Genomic DNA, 18,579 nt, shown 5'->3' with positions numbered 1-18,579 from the left:
TTTAGATGTATAGTATTTTGATTATAATAACCGATTTTGACGAATATATATATCGTTGGAAAGCTTAATCCTTGGCGGAAATGCCCAATTCAAAATGCTGCTTCAATTCCACTAAAACACAAAATATTGCGAAAATAACACAAAAATTATCTTCTTTAGGTGGTTATAACTCGTAAATGATGTATTTAATTATCAAGATCTATACGTCATTCGATTCGCCATAGTTTCTTCTATGGAAATCATAAAATACCTTGCACAATCCACAGAATGACACTTGTATGGACACCCGAAAATCTAACCCACATCAAGAAAAAAATAATTTAGTTTTACTAAACACGGGATTCTGTACATTTTTGTCAAAAAGTTTTAGTATAAAAGTTGTAGCAAACTTTATTCTTAATAATCTTGCTCTTTTACACTTCTGCTCTCAGATGCATAAATATCCATATAAGTTTGAAAAGATAAAAATTAGATGAAATCGTGGTTTTACATCTTGTTGGTAGAGCACCGGATTCGGAACGTTTAAAAAAAAAGTTTTAGTATAAAAGTTGTAGCAAACTTTGTTCTTCACAACATTGCTCTTTTACATATTTGCTTTCCGATGCATAAATATCGAGAAAAGTTTGAAAGTGTGAAGATTAGATGAAATCGTGGGTTTACATCTTGTTGGTAGAGCACGGAATTCGGAACGTTGTAGCAAAGATAAAGGAATAAAGTGAATGTTTATTCAAAAGTTTATGAAAAAGTCATAAACGTTAAACGTTGTAGTACAAAAAAGGAAATAAATAGTATATTTGCTTATTACAAGTTTAATAAGTTATCGAAACCTCCGCCACTGTCCTTTCAAATACAGGGTGTCTCAGCGAGACCGGTCATTAGACGTTTCTGAGGTTCTGGCCAAAATAAAAATTTGAGAATTCAGACTTAAGTATTATCAATTAAATTCTCTTCGTCTAAAATATTTTCAGATTTCTAGCACTTCCGGTTATACCGGAAGTAGCCACCTACTTTATTTTTTTAAATGGAACACCCTGTATATTTTTACATATTTGGATTTGTCTGTTTTCAAGGTTTATAAATAACTTTACTTTTTGCAATTTGATTCGGCCGTTCTCGAGTCATTCGAAGTTTTCTAGAAAAATCTGCTCCAGCGGACATTTGTTCAAAAAATCATAGAACACTGGTTTTTTGAGATATCAATTTAAGATTCAGAACATGCTTAAACAATATTATGGAGTATGTTTTGGTGCCGAGAACGGCTGTCTAGATCGTTTGTTCACTTTACTATGAGACGTTAACTTTTCGAAATTTCGAAGCACCATAACTTCATTTTTTTAAATGGCACCCCCCATATTTTATTACTTAGTCGTCTTCGGCGTCTCATTTTACATCTTTTATATCCCATATGTCCCATATATAAGAATTTCTTGATTTGTGTAAATATTACTTTCGTTATTGTTATCGATTTTAACTCTTTTCAGTACTAATATTAAGGGACCTAACAGATAATTATTAGCTCACATGCATCAAGTGACGTAAACAAATGAGTCTTTGACAAGAACTCATTGAGAAGGCTTGTTTTCCATGGCACACTAGGCTAAATATCCATATGATATGTGTGCATTTTTCAAAAAACCCTAATTATCTCCCAAACTATTAATGTTAGGTATGGGACATATGGGATATAAAAGATGTAGAATGAGACACCGAAGACGACTAAGTAATAAAATATGAGGGGTGCCATTTAAAAAAATGAAGTTATGGTACTTCCAAATTTTGAAAAGTTAACGTGCCATAGTAAAGTTACCAAACGTTCTATAGAGCCGTTCTCGGCACCAAAATATACTCCATCATGTTGCTTAAGCATGTTCTGAATCCTAAATTGATATCCCAAAAATCGAGTGTTCTCTGATTTTTTGAACAAATGTCTGCTGGAGCAGATTTTTCTAGAAAACTTCGAATGACTCGAGAACGGCCGAATCAAATTGCAAAAAGTAAAGTTATTTATAAACCTTGAAAACAGACAAATCCAAATATGTAAAAATATACAGGGTGTTCCATTTAAAAAAATAAAGTAGGTGGCGACTTCCGGTATAACCGGAAGTGCAAGAAATCTGAAAATATTTTAGTCGAAGAGATCGTAATTGATAATACTTGAGTCTGAATTCTCAAATTTTTATTTTGGCTAGAACCCTAGAAACGTCTAATGACCGGTCTCGCTGAGACATCCTGTATATGTAGATTGAATAATTCCAAAAAAAGTTACGTTAAGTTGTTAGACTACGAATTGTAGATTAACGAATACCGGACTAAGGATATAACCGATGTTTTTTACACAAGTTGACTCATTCTAGTTATCGAATCAGAAACTTGTAATCCTCACAACAACTTTGTAAAAACCCCCATCCAATGAAAAAATAAACTACCTGATTATTGTGAAATTAATTGATGAAGCAATTTAACTTATTAATCTTACATTGAATAAGAAGAAATTGTGAAAAGTTTTGAAGGTAAAATGATATATTTTAAATATCTTTAAATATACAAAACAAAATGACTATGTTCCAAGAAATGTTTTCACGGTCATTTTTCAACAAAAGTCATTTCACATTAGAAGTGAATTAAATTATGCAAAATAAAAATTTTTTACTATAAAAATCGTGGTGTTATTCACACTTCGTTCATTCTAATAAAGTTTTCGCTGAATACCATTCATAGAGACGGTATCTTAATACTACAAGCGTATTCAAAATAAAATTAATCATTTTAGCAAAAAGAAATTATGAGCAAAATAATTAGGGTATTATTCCGGAAAAAGCCAATAGATTTAGAAGAAACAAGCGAATTAAATCGTGTTTTGGGATTATGGGATCTAACATTTCTCGGACTTGGTGTTACTTTAGGATTGGGAACTTACGTCTTAGCTGGATCGGTGGCTAAATTACACGCAGGACCCGCCGTTTGTATATCTTTTCTCATTGCCGCTGTGGCTTCGGCTTTAGCAGGTATAAATTTGTTCTACTCATTTTATAAAATTTTTAATACATATTTTTAGGTTTATGTTACGCCGAATTTGCGTGTAGAGTTCCGAAAGCTGGTTCGGCTTACATTTATACTTACGTTACAGTAGGTGAACTTCTAGCTTTTATAATCGGTTGGAATTTAGTTCTTGAGTATGTAATAGGAACTGCTGGATTAGCAAGAGGATTAAGCGATTACATAGATGCTTTAACAAATAATACTATTAGTACAGCGTTTCGTGATGCGATGCCTATTAATATTGAATTTTTATCGAGTTATCCCGATTTTTTTTCTTTAGCCATGATGATTATTCTAATAGGTAATAATAATTCTTGATTTAATTATTATTTAAGCATCAATTTTTTTTTAAGTTGTTATGTCTAACGGGGCAAAAGAATCGTCGATGTTAAATAGTATTTTAACGGTATTAACTTTAATAGTTGTTTCAATTGTTATTGGATTTGGAGCTGCTGTTATTAATTTTGATTTTTGGAGTATTTCAAAAGAAAATATTCCTCTAGATGTAACAGGTGGGGAAGGAGGCTTTGCTCCTTTTGGTTTTCAAGGAATTTTAACTGGTGCTGCTCAATGCTTCTTTGCTTTCGTTGGATTTGACGCTATCGCAACGACAGCAGATGAAGCTAGAAATCCACAAAAAATGATCCCACTTGCTATTCTTTTGTGCCTATTTATAAGCTTTTTGGCATATTTTGGTGTATCCACCGTTTTAACGTTAATGTGCCCTTATTACGAACAAGTAAATAAAGAAAAATTAGGTGTAAGTTTCGAATATTTTTATATGATTATTTTTTAGGATGAAAAAGCTCCATTTCCTGCTGCATTTGATTACGCTAAATGGCCCGCTATTAAATGGATATCTTCAGTGGGTGCTATTATAGCTATGACATCAACTTTAGTTGGTAATTTGTTTACTTTACCTCGTATCTTGTATTCAATGGCTAAAGATGGATTGTTATTTAAACAGTTATCGTATATTAGCAAAAGAACTAAAACTCCCGTTATTGCCACTATTGCAACTGGTTTATTTGCTGGTAAGTAAAAAATGCGTTAAATATAAAAATTATTATTGAAATATTTTCAGGAATTATGGCCACAATTTTTGATATTAATCAGTTAGTTGAGATGCTATCTATAGGGACATTGATTGCTTACACAATTGTATCTATTTGTGTCTTAATGTTAAGGTACTGTTTCATTTCTTGTTATCTAATCATTTATTGCAATTTATAGATTCTAAAATTCTGATAGTTCCAGTGTATTTTTCATGTCTTCACTCTCTTTGATCTCCTCAGACACTTTAGTGAGATCAACATGTGGTCAAAATTTATAAAATCCCATATAATTCCATAGTTTCCATTGTTCAAGATCTTCATGTAACTCATCAATATCAATTTCTTCATCAACGTGGCATTTTTAAAATCCCGCCTTCTTGAAATAATTAGAAACCATTTTTACATTTACTTTAAAGCCATGATCAAGTGGTTATAAGTTACTTATTATATTTGCAGGAAGATACAAAATTAGCTAAACTAAAAACGTATCAAGCTTTAACTTAGGAATGTCGTTATGAGCTAAACAATTATTATCGACACTATAATGTTTATTTTTTGAAGACTCATTTCATTTTCTAATACCAGTAACCATGCTTGAAAGTTGCTTTCTTAGTTTCTTTGAGTTTTGCCATTTTGTTAACAACTCTGCCTCACAGCAGATTTTTTTTTAAACCTTCAAGCCAACCATTACTATCGACTTTTTTTGCAAAATTGAAGCCCTTTTTAAATTGTTATCATTTATCTACATTCTATCTGGAATAAAATAAATTTATAATAATGTTAAAGTTGATATTAACTAAATAAGTAATAACAAATTTAAAATCATTTCTTTAGATATACACCAATCAACAACGATAAATCACAAAATGTATGTATTGAGCATAATGAATCAGTTTTCCATGCTGGATTTTATGCTTTCAAAATTGCTTTTAATTTGAATGGAAATAAATATCCCAATAAATTGACGAATTCCATTAAAAATTGGGCAATTATGATTTTTTGTATGTAAAGAAAAACTCTTTATTTAATTCGAATTTAATAATATCTTTTTAGGTTTACTTTCAATTGCAATTGCTGTTGGTTTAAAATTTCCAATTTTTTTATCAGTGGAACAACCATATTTCTTAACAATTTTCGTACTATTAATAATTTTATTATTATCAACAGTTGTGGTTGTTGCTCGTCAACCAGAGCAAGATATTAATCTTTCATTTAAGGTAAGTTAAATTATTGCATTAAAAAATCACCGAATATTTTTTTTATAGGTTCCGTTTGTTCCATTAATCCCGTTTGCAAGTATTTTTGTTAACATATTGTTAATGTCTATGCCTAAACTTCAAACATTCCTTCGAATAGCAGCTTGGTTAGGAATTGGGCTTTTAATTTATTTTGGATATGGTATATGGCATAGTAAAGAACGAAAAAGTAATAACACAAATTTAGAACTTATAATAGAGAATGGTGTTGATGTTACCAGATTATAATTAATTTCTTTGTTGTGATACGAAAATAAAAAATAAATTATTTTAAATCTTTTATTTATATTTTATTTTTTAGTTTGATATTTTGGCATTGAGCCATTAATTAAACTGCGACGACCACAAATTTAAGCCAGTCAATTTAATATCCAATTCGATTGATTAAATTGCTCTAAATTCCGGTCGAGTTCAACGTTTAGTTTTAGTCGAAACGTTAGACAAGAATCATTTGTTCTTTATACAATTTCTCAAAAGAATTAAATAAAATGAAAGAAAATTTTAATAAATTCCTACGAGTAATTTTTCGTAAAAAATCCCATTCAAATCAAGAATCTACAAAACTATCAAAAATGCTTAGTACTTTTGATTTAACAGTGTTGGGAGTTGGAAGTACTTTAGGTGTTGGAGTTTATGTTTTAGCTGGGGAAGTTGCTAAAAAATACGCTGGTCCAGCTGTTGTTATTTCATTTCTTATCGCAGCTATTGCTTCTATATTTGCAGGTAATATTTATTTATTTAAATTTATTTTGAAATTTTAAAATATATTTTTAGGTTTATGTTTTGCTGAAGTTGGAGTTCGGATGCCCAGAGCTGGATCAGTTTATGAATATAGTTATGTTTGTATGGGGGAATTAATTGGATTTTTACTTGGGTGGAATTTAATATTAGAATATATCATAGGTTATATAAAAAATGATGGTTTAAGATTTCTTTATTTTGTTTTATTTTTGTAGGTTCAGCAAGTGTTGTAAAAGGTTTATTTACATATTTAGACGCTTTATTTCATCACGTTATGTCTAATTTTTTTGAACATCACATGCCTATTAATCTACAATCACTTTCTAAGTATCCGGATTTATTTTCTTTTGCTATAACATGTTTATTTTCATGTAAAGTATCTTAAATTTTTTTATTAAGAAATGTTTTAAAATGTTATTTTTGTTTTCAGTATCTTTGGCTCTTGGTGCCAAGGAATCTTTTATGGCAAACAACATATTTACTGGTTTAAATATAATCGTCGTTTTATTTGTTATAATTTCAGGATTATGGAAAGGTAATTTTATTTGTTTTCTTATTAATATATTTTAATTAATAATATAACCAATGAGTAACAATAATAATAAGAGTAAATGTTTAATAATTTTGGGAATTTCAATCATATTTAATTTGTAACCGCAAATTGATTTTTGGTTTCAAAGTTTTGTCTATTAAGGAAGTGTCCAAGTATTAAGAATGGATCTACATTTTTGCTCTACTAGTTGCTATACAATTTTTATAATCGTTAGAATTGATAGAGTAGGTACGATTATAACAGAGAATGGTTGAATCAACGTGAGAAGTGCGGTAAACGACGTAATAAGAAAAATGAACCACTTTGGAGAGCATATGTTTGGTTTGAGGTACTGTGAAACCACAAATTTAGAAATTTTCTTATTTTTCTGAGACAATGTTGATAACAAAGTTTATGAAAATGATTCCGAAACCATCTCAGAGATCAAAAAAGCTATATAGAAGGTTGTCAAAAGCAGCGATTTCTAGACACGTCTTGACACAAAGTTTTGCTTTGTTCCTTTGCGCAACTTTTCATATTTTTTTTATAGACATTTATTTTAAAAATACATCAGAAATTATAAATTCTGTGCGTAAAACTTAAACGATACTTTATTTAAGTTTCTGTTCTTGTGATTTGTTTTTTTAGTTAATTCTGATAATTGGGAAATTCCCCAAGAAAAAGTCCCTGATGTAAAATACGGAGTAGGTGGATTTCTTCCATATGGGATATCGGGAGTTTTAAAAGGAGCACCAACATGTTTTTATGGATTCATTGGATTTGACTCAATTGCCACAGCTGGTTTAAAAAAATACTTTATGACTAATTATTTATTCTTTTTTATCAAATTTTAGGCGAAGAAGCAAGATTCCCCCGAAAATCAATTCCAATTGCCATAATAGTATCATTATTAATAATTTTTATGGCTTATTTTGGTGTATCAACGATTTTAACTATGATTCTTCCGTATTACGAACAAGTAGGAATAAAAAACTTGTCTAATTGATAATAATTTCGTAACATTTGTGAAAGTTTCAGACTTTCTCTTGCAGTTTTCTTTTTCTATTAACAATACTATATTAAAAAACTACATTAACAACACTAATATTTAAAAAAAAAAGATTAACTTTTCTATTATTTAACTGTTTTGTTAATTGCAATTTTTAGGATCGTTTTGCCCCATTACCATATATTTACGATAAAATAGGATGGACAATTTCGAAGTATCTTGTAAGCATAGGAGCTATATGCGGATTACTCTCAGCGTAAAATTAATTAAGATAATTTATTAAATTATCAATCAAATTTTTTACTTTTAGTTTAATTGGATCTATGTTTCCTTTACCAAGAATAATTTATTCCATGGCTTGCGATGGATTACTTTTTTCATTTTTAGGTGAAGTTCACCCAAAATTTCGTACACCTTTCACTGGAACATTAATTGCTGGATTTATAACAGGTTTCTTCGTTCTAAATAATTAACATTTTTTCACCCTTCAATTTGCAGGTTTATTTGCTACTCTTTTTGAATTAGGAGATCTTTTCACGTTAATGGCTATAGCTACGTTGGTTTCTTATTCCGTAGTTGCTATTTGTGTTATTATTCTTCGTTATGAGCCGACGTTAGAAAATAATGATGTTATTTCAAAACGAAAATTATCGTGTTATCAAATTTGTACTCAAGTTTTAGGAATACGCTTTCAAACGCCGAATAAATTAACTTTTCGTATAGTTTCGTTTGGGTTGTGTACATTTTGTATTAGCTTAAAAAATATTTTAATTTAAACTTGAATAATAACACAAAGTTTTTAGTGATTACCACTTTTATTCTGGCTGTCATATTATCTAAATTAAATCATGAGTATTTCTCAACTCCTTTTGTGATATCTGTAATTATTTTATCTTTAATAATATTTATATCTTTGTGGATAATTTCAAAACAACCAAAAGGAATTGATCCAGTATTTGGGGTATTTTTCTTGACCGCAAAACTTATTATCTATTTTAATATTATTATTTTTTAGGTTCCTTTAATACCTTGGTTGCCAGGTTTAAGCATTATGATGAATATATATTTAATGGTACTTTTAGATATTTCAACTTGGTTAAGATATTTTGTTTGGATGGGTATTGGTAAGTAAATAATAACTTAATATGAGGATTTGCATGATATTGTTTTGTATATATTAAATTTTAGGTACAATCATCTATTTTTCTTATGGAATATGGCATAGTAAAGCAATTTCAAATTAAATCGTGAGATCATCGTTGTTCTTGGTTTTCTTCTTATGCAAAATAAATTTTTTATTGTAACAATTTTCTTATTAAACTATCATCATTTCTCCAAAATTTCGTTTCTTTGTTGATAATTAATTTGTATAATGGCGTCACAATTCCTGTGGGCCAGTGAGACTTGGAAAAACACTCACCACACATCTCAAGCATAACCCGCCTCTTACCCAGTTCATCAAAGCCTCGTTTGTTAAAACGTGTGTTCCACTAGAAGATGGGGTTAATCTGAGTAATATGTATTTGTAGAATATAGGCTACACTAGTGTATGATACAGCCATTGCGACCATTACGGAAACTTACCTGAATTTCGTGACTATCACATTTAGAGCACTGAGGAAGAATCAGATTGCGTCAACACTTTTTATATAAGATAGTTTAAAAACAAGATTGCATTGATTGAGGAAAAACTTAAAGCTGATCTGGTCATAAGTGGCCATGGTCCCTACAATATTAAATTCATAGATCTAATTATTGACGATACTTTCTAATAGAAAGTGCTTGGTAAGGCTTTAATGAAAATCGCAACTAGAATAGTAAGTTTTTCTTTTTATATTTTGCTGATGACAGTCACGTAGATCAAAATCGATTTCGATAATTACATCGTAAAATTTTTCAAAAGTAAAGTGATTATTAGTAATGATCGTTAAATTAATAAAAAAACATTACAATATAAAATCAGTATTAAGATATTTGTGAAAAATAAGAACGGATTTCATGTAACCTAGAATGCATGGATAAAAATTAATCATTTTTATGTGTATGCATACATCAATCATAATTTAGCAATAATTGGAAAGTATAAAAATTTTACGATTTTCCTTTCTAATAAATTAAGAACCTGAATTAAAATCCACCATTTCATTTCATAAAACGTAACAATCATGTTGAAATTATGTAACTTTATAAAAATATTAATTTACCTTATAGTATTAGTAAGTAATTTATGATTTGATTCACCTAAAGTATCTCATTTTGTTGTTATTCTTAGGTATTTAATACATGTACTAGTGTGCCTCTCGATGATTGTAATTGTCAACGCCCTTCTAATGGCAATAGTCCTCAGCAGCATCATCACTATCATTACAATGGTTATGATCCTAAACATAACCATGTACCATTCGGATCTCAAACTATTATTCAACAAAATGGAGGTCTCAGTTTAGAAACGGAAACTCCTACCATCGTCCAAAGACCTTATAATGTGGACATACATAATCAAGTGAAAACAGAGTTGCAAACACCACCTTATAATGTCGAAATACCTTATAAGATCGACAAATCTATGAATACGGAAATACCTTATAAGGTGAGGAACACAAATACGTGGGATCCATCTCCTAAGGCCCAATCACCTTATAAGGTACACATCCAAAATCATATTCAGGGACCTTATAGGGTCGAAGTACCTTACAAGACGGAAACAATACCACCAGCATCACCTTGTAAGATGCAAACACCTCAAGGAAATATACCTTGTATTTTAGAAAATCCTTATAAGGTGGAAATACATAATCAAGTAAAAACACATATGGAAACACCTTATAATGTCGAAATACCTTATAAGGTCGAAACACCTTACAAGGTCGAAATACCTTATAAAGTGGGGACCACCAATACGTGGGATCCGCCTCCTAAGGCCGAACCACCTTATAAGGTACAAATAAACAATCATATTCAGGTACCTTATAAAGTCGAAGGTCCTTACAAGACGGAAACAATATCAACGGTATCACCATGTAATATGCAAATAATTGATGGAAAACCAACTTGTGTTGTGGAAAAACCTTATAAGGTGGAAATACATAATCAAGTGAAAACACAGATGGAAACACCTTATAAGGTGGAGACCACCAAAACGTTGGATCCGTCTCGTAAAATCGAATCACCTTATAAGGTAGAAATACATAATCATAATAATATTCAGCAACCTTATAAAGTCGAAGTTCCTTACAAGACGGTAACAACATCAACGGCATCACCTTGTAAGATGCAAACGACTGAAGGAAAATCACCTTGTATTTTGGAAAAATCTTATAAGGTAGAAAGTCCTTGTAAGAAGAAAAAGAAGAAGAAGGGAAAAAAATCACGTTGTAGTATGAAAAGAAAAGGTAGCAAAGATTATGATTATGATTATGGGTCTTACTACTCTGGCCTCCTTGGGTTACTTGGCTCTTTTGGCTCTTTTGGCTACTATGGCTACGACTATGGCTATGGCGGTTATTCGAGTAGCAAAAGCGGGGGAAAAGGCAATGGGTGTGGCGTATGCTATTAGAAAAAAAAAGAGGGATAAAATGGGAATAGTTTGTTATGAAATTGTATAATTTAATAAAAAAATAGAATCTATGTTTAAAATCATTTAATATTGTTAAATTAACAAAAGACAATTAATTAACATTGTTCAAAATTTCAATAACGGGAGTCTATCAACCGTGAGTTACAGAGCATAAAATATGCTCAATTCGATTAACTAAAAGCAACGTCTCACCATCAATTATAGTATTCGGGAAAGTGGTACATGTAATCAAGTGAAAACATAGAAGGAAATATCTTAAAAGGTGGAGACCACCAAATCGTTGGATCCGTCTCGTAAGGTCGAATCACCTAATGCATAATCAAATAAAGTCGAAATTCCTTACAAGACGGAAAAAACATCAAATTCATCACCTTGTAAGATGCAAACACCTTGTATTTTGGAAAAATTTTATAAAGTGGAAAGCCCTTGCAAGAAAAAGAAGAAAGGAAAAACCGTACCAAGCTGAAAATTAAGATAAATACTTTATTACTGATGAATTGGTATGCGAAGCAGTCAGTCTCGAAGCAAGCAAACGACTCACGTGTGCTTATGAACTACTGAGACATTGTCACTTAGACCGATTTCATTGCTGCATTGCTCTACTATCTGGAAGTCCAAATTGTTATATTTCAGAATGTTAAAAAAAGGTTAACCCTGTAATTTTAAATATTTTTATTAAAAGGAAGTTCTTATGAATTTATATCACGAAGCTCTACACTCTTATACTTTGAATAACTTATTTTCTTTCTAAAATAGAGTACTAACGGACTTAAATAATCATCTTTTACATAATGATTTTTCTTCTTGGTTATGAAACTTATTAAAACACCGATTACAACAACTGAGATAGCTCCAATTGGGTGATAATAATAATGAGAGATTTGGTACATTATTGGCACAGTTGGATCGTTATTAAATATTTTATTCCTGCAAGTATTAATAGATATATTTGAAATAATAATAAAAAAACTTACGTTGAGGATATTGAAATATTGGCGATTTCAGAAACATTACATGAAGTGGTAAATATCGGTAACGTTGGATATTCAACACGATTATTTATTTTATACCAAAATGTGCTTATTATTAACCAAGCTAATATTAGGAACGATGATATTCCTCCGATTAAAGCACCCTAAAAATAATAACTTAAGAATTGGTTATTTTAACAATTTTGTAATTTACTTTTGAGTTTACACTGGGAAAAAATAATCCGGCAAAAAACAATCCAACAATAGGGCTTCCTGTAAGAGCTAAAAGATTAACAAGCAACGGGAGTATATTTCCTAAATGTTCTACGGCATATGTTAAAACCGTGCAAGTAACTCCTGCCAATAAAACTATAAGTTTTAATATTAACATTTCATGTTTTCTTATTATAGATTGTGGTAAACAATTTCTTAGAAAATCATTAAAAATAGTTGCTGATAAACTATTTAAATTAGCCGATAATGTACTAAAACAACATATTTAATTTTTGTTTTCTAGAATTGTTTAATTAATCACACCTTAATCCAGCACTGACAATTCCGGCAACAAAAACTCCTAATAAACCTGGAAGTGTTGTGGACATGTTCAAGATGGCATAAGACATTAATTGGTCAGGTTTACTAATTTGTTTAGTGGTTAAAGGATCACACATTACATATCGAGCTACGAGCATTATTCCATTTAGGGTGGCTATTGTTAATAATAAAATCCAACTAATTGCTGTAAATAAATAAGCGCTAAAAACAAATAGTTTTAGTTTAAAATTTAATAGTGTAAGTAATATTTTTAAGACTTTTACCTTTTAATATCACTAAAATTCTTCAGTGATAACATTTTTTGTATCGTTCCTTGAGCGATACCACTCAACGATAAAGATTGGAAAGTCAAACCCAGCATAACTCCCCATACAGTATCTCTTTTAGTCATGTCATAGTCGAAACTGAAATTATTAAAATTATTTAATTATTAATTCATCACTTGAACAGTTTAAATAACAAATTAAACATACTCGAATTTAATTCGCCCATTTTCGTATGGTATTCGAAATAAATTTTCAATTCCTCCAACAGAAATTGTTCCAATAATCAAAACAGTAATCATCGCTCCAAACATAACGCAAAATTGAAGAGCATCCGTCCAAACTACTGCTTTAATACCACCAAAAATTGTATATGTAGTACAAATAAAACAAATTATTAATGTAACATGGGATAAATTTACTCTAGAAACTAAAAATTATTTTTTTAATTGTTTTGTAATTTTGAAAAACTCACCTTGTGCAACAACTAAAACAGTTACAAAAAGAACGAGTGGCATCTGAAGTACAACTTGAAACGTAAACATAAAAGATGATAATTTTCTAACTTTAGAATTAAATCTTAATTCGAAATAATGATAGATACTGGTTACTTGAAGTTTATGGAAAACGGGGATAACCCAAAAATAGCTTATTGAATATATTATTAAAGTTGTTGGTGTTTGTAAAAATCCATATTGAGAACCGAAATAGTAAATATCAGTTGGTAATGATGTCATAACTATTCCAGATAAAATACTAAAAGAATAACTTAATAAAACTAATTAATAAATAATTGTTTGTTACCCAGATACGATTGAAAAAGCCACAGCATACGGGTTCAGAGTTTTTCCACCATGTAAATACTCTTCTGGGGTATTTTGTTTTTTAAAAATTGCATAATATAATCCAATTCCGATACTCAACAAAAATGTTAAACACAACGTAACATAATCGATTATTTGAAAATCCATATTTTCTTCAAACTTTGTACGTTTAATGTTAAACTACGTACAAAAACGACTCGAATATTCTGGGAATTTCAAAGAAAATGTTCTTTTCAAGGTTAAACGTTTTTCCTTTAATGAATTTGTATTAAATTACAAAACAAACAAAAACATAATAATTACAAATTTGTTTAACATTTTTAATTACAAATTAAAAAAGTGTATACATAACTATTTAATTGTCCATAATATATTTTTTAATTTGACGTTGCGTTTATTTTGAATAATAACATTTCTGTAAAAAATAATTCTACAACCGGGCCAATTGTAAATCCACGAAAAGTTTTCCTCATGTCACCAACCTTAGAGACACATTAAACACGTATTAGCCAATAGTGATTAAATTTAAATTTTAATGTTGTTGCTTCATGGTTTTTAACGATTTTATTTGGTAATAAATTACATAAATGTCATTAAATGATGATGAGTGCTGAAAAAAGTCGGACACTTTACCAAACTCTAGCTGTGTCTCATAAATGATCTAGGCCAAAACTGGAATTGGCAACTTTGATAGCGGAGAATTAAATAAGAATACATATTTATGCATTGGATAAAGTTATTCATTGTATTTAGGTCGACAATCGCTTGAAATGCAGTTATTTCGTAGACTTTAGTGGACTTATTTCATGTTATTTTGTGAATATGTGAGCATACAATCATGCTTTACTAATGAAGTAGAAAGAAATAAAAAAATTACGACTTTTCCTTCTTGTTCATTAATTACCATGGTTGAAACATTTCATTTTATGATATTAAACCTAACTACTATGCTGAAGTTAAGAGAGTTTATAGTAATTGTGATTTATTTTTTAATATCAGTAAGTATTTTGTTTTTTTTTATATTTTTTAGGTTATCATAAATAATATAATTTTTAATGATTCATAGACTTTTGATACATGTTCATCATCCCAAATACTACTTCCCGACAATGGTCATTATGGCCATCATTATGGACCGTTGATACGAAGGAGAACTTAAAAGAACGACATCAAGAAAATCTTGGAGTTTTATCGCATCGTAACATATTAAGGTGAAATAAATGGAAATAAATAAAATTAAAGTTTTATTTTTACAAAATACATCCTGTCTTAGAAAAATTGGATTAATAATAATATATCTGTATTAAAAATGAAAATTTTAAGATTAATAGTCACAATTAAATTTTTTAATAAAAACCTTTACATCGATTTTTCAATTATCCATGAAATTAATCTAAAGGTTGCACTTGCTGTTGAAGTAATGTTTTTAAACTGATCGTTAAAGGCTGGTGTTTGTTTTTTTTCTATCGGCGACATAGTTGTAAAGTCCTGCATTAGCCCCTATTATTTTTTTAAATTATATTTTAATTGCATAGCTGGAATTAAATATGATATGCTACAATATCTAGAAACTTCTAGCTAAAATCTGGGACTCATCGAATTGAGAAAGTAACTGACGAGATGAATCGAATACTTTTTGAGATTACGCACCATTCTCCTTAAGATTGTCGGAGAACAAAACTATATCGTCTACAAATTTTAAATTTGTTAACTTTTACTAGTCCATCTGTAGGTTTCTTTCTTTTCAATCGAATGATTTACATGCATATTCCAGTAGTCCAGTACCACTAAACGTTGTGGTCCTTCCTGAAACAACTAAAACAGTTCCGACAATTAAAGCAGCCCTTAAAAAGTGTCAACCATATTCTGGTAAGTTTTCGCACTTCTCCTATTAAGCTCTCCGCTGGAGTCTCCTTCGTTGAAGATTAATGAACCCATCTTCCTCATTTCAGGTCTGTTATCGTTCGCTGGATTAATTATCATAAATTTTTTTGTTTTAGCGCTTATACCGATTTCATTGCTGAATTACTCTATCAGGAAGTACAAATTGTTACATTTAAAAATTAAAAAAAGAAGTTAATATTGTAATTTTAAATATTTTTATTAAAAAGAATTTCTTATGAATTTATATCACGAAGCTCTACACTCCTATACTTTGAATAACTTATTTTCTTTCTAAAATAGAGTACTAACGGACTTAAATAATCATCTTTAACATAATGATTTTTCTTCTTGGTTAAGTAACTTATTAAAACGCTGATTATAACCACTGAGATAGCTCCAATTGGGTGGTAATAATAATGAGATATTTGGTACATTATTGGCACAGTTGGATCGTTATTAAATATTTTATCCCTGCAAGTATTAATAGATATAATTGAAATAATAATAAAAAACTTACGTTGAGGATTTTGAAATATTGGCGATTTCAGAAACATTACATGAAGTGGTAAATATGGGTAATGTTGGATATTCCACACGATTATTTATTTTATACCAAAATGTGCTTATTATTAACCAAGTTAATATTAGGAACGATGATATTCCTCCGATTAAAGCACCCTAAAAATAATAACTTAAAAATTGGTTATTTTAACAATTTTGTAATTTACTTTTGAGTTTACACTGGGAAAAAATAATCCGGCAAAAAATAATCCAACAATAGGGCTTCCTGTAAGAGCTAAAAGATTAACAAGCAACGGGAGTACATTTCCTAAATGTTCTACGGCATATGTTAAAACCGTGCAAGTAACTCCTGCTAATAAAACTATAAGTTTTAATATTAACATTTCATGTTTTCTTATTACAGATTGTGGTAAGCAATTTCTTAGAAAATCATTAAAAATCGTTGCTGATAAACTATTTAAATTAGCCGACAATGTACTGAAACAACAACACATTTAATTTTTATTTTTTCTATAATTGTTTTAATTAATACACCTTAATCCACCACTGACGATCCCCGCAACATAAACCCCTAGTAGACCTGGAAGCGTCCTGGACATCTTCAAGATAGCATAAGGCATTAATTGATCAGGCTTAGTAATTTGTTTAATGACTAAAGGATCACACATTACATATCGAGCTACAAGCATTAGTCCATTTAAGGTCACTATTGTTAATAACAAAATCCAACTAATTATTGTAAATAAATAGGCTCTAAAAACAAATAGCTTTAATTTAAAATTTAATAATGTTTTATAATTTTGTTTTCTAGAAAAATGTGTTCGAACAAATACTTTCATTTTAGTAGAAAATTATGGAAAATAGATTTAAGACTACCGTTTAATATCACTAAAATTCTTCAGCGATAACATTTTTTGTATCGTTCCTTGAGCAATACCACTTATTGATAAAGATTGAAAAGTCAAACCCAACATAACTCCCCATACAGTATCTCTTTTAGTCATGTCATAATCGAAACTAAAATTATTAAAATTATTTAATTATTAATTCATCACTTTGTAATTCAACATACTCGAATTTAATTCGCCCATTTTCGTATGGTACTCGAAATAAATTTTCAATTCCTCCTACAGAAATTGTTCCAATAATCAATACAGTAATCATCGCTCCCAACATAACGAGAAATTGAAGGGCATCAGTCCAAACTACTGCTTTAATACCACCAAAGATCGTGTAAGTAGTACAAATAAAACAAATTATTAATGTCACATAGGATAAATTTACTCTAGAAACTAAAAATTATGTTTTGAAATCGTTTTGTAATTTTAAGTAACTTACCTTGTGCAATAACTAAAACAGTTACATAAAGAACAAGTGGCATTTGAAGTATTACTTGTAACGTAAACATAAAAGATGATAATTTTCTAACTTTAGAATTAAATCTTAACTCAAAATAATGATAGATACTGGTTACTTGAAGTTTATGGAAAACGGGGATAACCCAAAAATAGCTTATTGAATATATTATTAATGTTGTTGGTGTTTGTAAAAATCCATATTGAGAACCGAAATAGTAAATGTCTGTTGGTAAGGATGTCATAACAATTCCAGATAAAATACTAAAAGAATAACTTAATAAAATTGATTAGTAAATAATCGTTTATTACCCCGATACGATTGAAAAAGCCACAGCATACGGGTTCAGAGTTTTTCCACCATGTAAGTACTCGTCTGGGGTATTTTGTTTTTTAAAAATTGCATAATATAATCCAATTCCGATACTCAACAAAAATGTTAAACACAACATGACATAATCTACTATTTGGAAAGTGTAATCCATATTTTCTTAATATATGTTGTTATTCTTTATTCTTTTCTGTTAAGTAGTAACAGTGTTAAACTACATACAAAAACAACGCGAATATTCTGAAACTACTATTCAAGGTTAAATGTTTTTCCTTTAATGAATTATTATTAAATTACAACATAAATTAAGGAAGGATATTTCAACACAAAAATAAACATTAATGTTAACAACAGTGCATAATATATTTTTTTTGACGTTGCATTTATATTGGATAACAATGTTGCTTTAAAAAATAATCCTTAAATGTTCAATTACATAAACCATAGAGACACATTATGCGTGTAAAATAGCGATTAGAAATTTTAATGTTATTGTTTCATGGTTTTTAAAGATTTTATTTATACTCAGTCGATAATATTCGAGGATTATAAATTCATGAGAAATTAGATCAATAACAAAATCCAATGCATCGAAAGAGTTGTGGTATGATCTTTATGTTAAGCAAAGAAAAATTTTGAATATGCTAAGAATTAGAAAAAAGTCA

General features: G+C 29.5%; 5 protein-coding genes across 5 annotated transcripts; 3 read left to right on the top strand and 2 right to left on the bottom strand.

Annotated features, from left to right (window-relative positions):
- The first annotated feature begins 1,823 nt into the window (after positions 1-1,823).
- Positions 1,824-5,632, top strand: LOC111414297 (cationic amino acid transporter 2-like). Its single transcript, XM_071200120.1, has 8 exons — positions 1,824-3,005; positions 3,056-3,340; positions 3,393-3,778; positions 3,836-4,073; positions 4,124-4,226; positions 4,929-5,095; positions 5,148-5,311; positions 5,360-5,632. Exons 1-8 carry the CDS (start codon positions 2,783-2,785, stop codon positions 5,576-5,578), a joined length of 1,785 nt encoding a protein of 594 aa, XP_071056221.1. The 5' UTR covers positions 1,824-2,782; the 3' UTR covers positions 5,579-5,632.
- Positions 5,633-5,696: 64 nt separating this feature from the next.
- On the top strand, positions 5,697-8,972 carry LOC111414306 (cationic amino acid transporter 2-like). Its single transcript, XM_023045613.2, has 12 exons — positions 5,697-6,073; positions 6,125-6,253; positions 6,307-6,462; positions 6,522-6,626; positions 7,272-7,424; positions 7,478-7,602; positions 7,791-7,888; positions 7,943-8,082; positions 8,131-8,379; positions 8,436-8,593; positions 8,648-8,756; positions 8,821-8,972. Exons 1-12 carry the CDS (start codon positions 5,839-5,841, stop codon positions 8,874-8,876), a joined length of 1,713 nt encoding a protein of 570 aa, XP_022901381.2. The 5' UTR covers positions 5,697-5,838; the 3' UTR covers positions 8,877-8,972.
- An 806-nt stretch (positions 8,973-9,778) lies between these two features.
- On the top strand, positions 9,779-11,885 carry LOC139431878 (probable serine/threonine-protein kinase kinX). The gene is made up of 2 exons (XM_071200117.1): positions 9,779-9,848; positions 9,905-11,885. Exons 1-2 carry the CDS (start codon positions 9,798-9,800, stop codon positions 11,186-11,188), a joined length of 1,335 nt encoding a protein of 444 aa, XP_071056218.1. The 5' UTR covers positions 9,779-9,797; the 3' UTR covers positions 11,189-11,885.
- Positions 11,335-14,003, bottom strand: LOC111414298 (sodium-coupled monocarboxylate transporter 2-like). Its single transcript, XM_023045604.2, has 8 exons — positions 13,803-14,003; positions 13,474-13,754; positions 13,209-13,428; positions 12,999-13,139; positions 12,718-12,936; positions 12,395-12,665; positions 12,184-12,344; positions 11,335-12,136 (listed from the first exon to the last, which is right to left on the bottom strand). Exons 1-8 carry the CDS (start codon positions 13,967-13,969, stop codon positions 11,899-11,901), a joined length of 1,698 nt encoding a protein of 565 aa, XP_022901372.1. The 5' UTR covers positions 13,970-14,003; the 3' UTR covers positions 11,335-11,898.
- A 1,917-nt stretch (positions 14,004-15,920) lies between these two features.
- On the bottom strand, positions 15,921-18,108 carry LOC111414299 (sodium-coupled monocarboxylate transporter 2-like). Its single transcript, XM_071200128.1, has 8 exons — positions 17,896-18,108; positions 17,567-17,847; positions 17,301-17,520; positions 17,105-17,245; positions 16,763-16,981; positions 16,435-16,705; positions 16,224-16,384; positions 15,921-16,177 (listed from the first exon to the last, which is right to left on the bottom strand). Exons 1-8 carry the CDS (start codon positions 18,066-18,068, stop codon positions 15,940-15,942), a joined length of 1,704 nt encoding a protein of 567 aa, XP_071056229.1. The 5' UTR covers positions 18,069-18,108; the 3' UTR covers positions 15,921-15,939.
- Positions 18,109-18,579: the final 471 nt, after the last annotated feature.

This window comes from Onthophagus taurus, chromosome 1, assembly GCF_036711975.1.
Source record: "Onthophagus taurus isolate NC chromosome 1, IU_Otau_3.0, whole genome shotgun sequence".
Lineage (NCBI taxonomy): Eukaryota > Metazoa > Arthropoda > Insecta > Coleoptera > Scarabaeidae > Onthophagus > Onthophagus taurus.
Note: the sequence above shows the minus strand (reverse complement) of the source record. Positions and strands in the feature narration are given on the sequence as shown.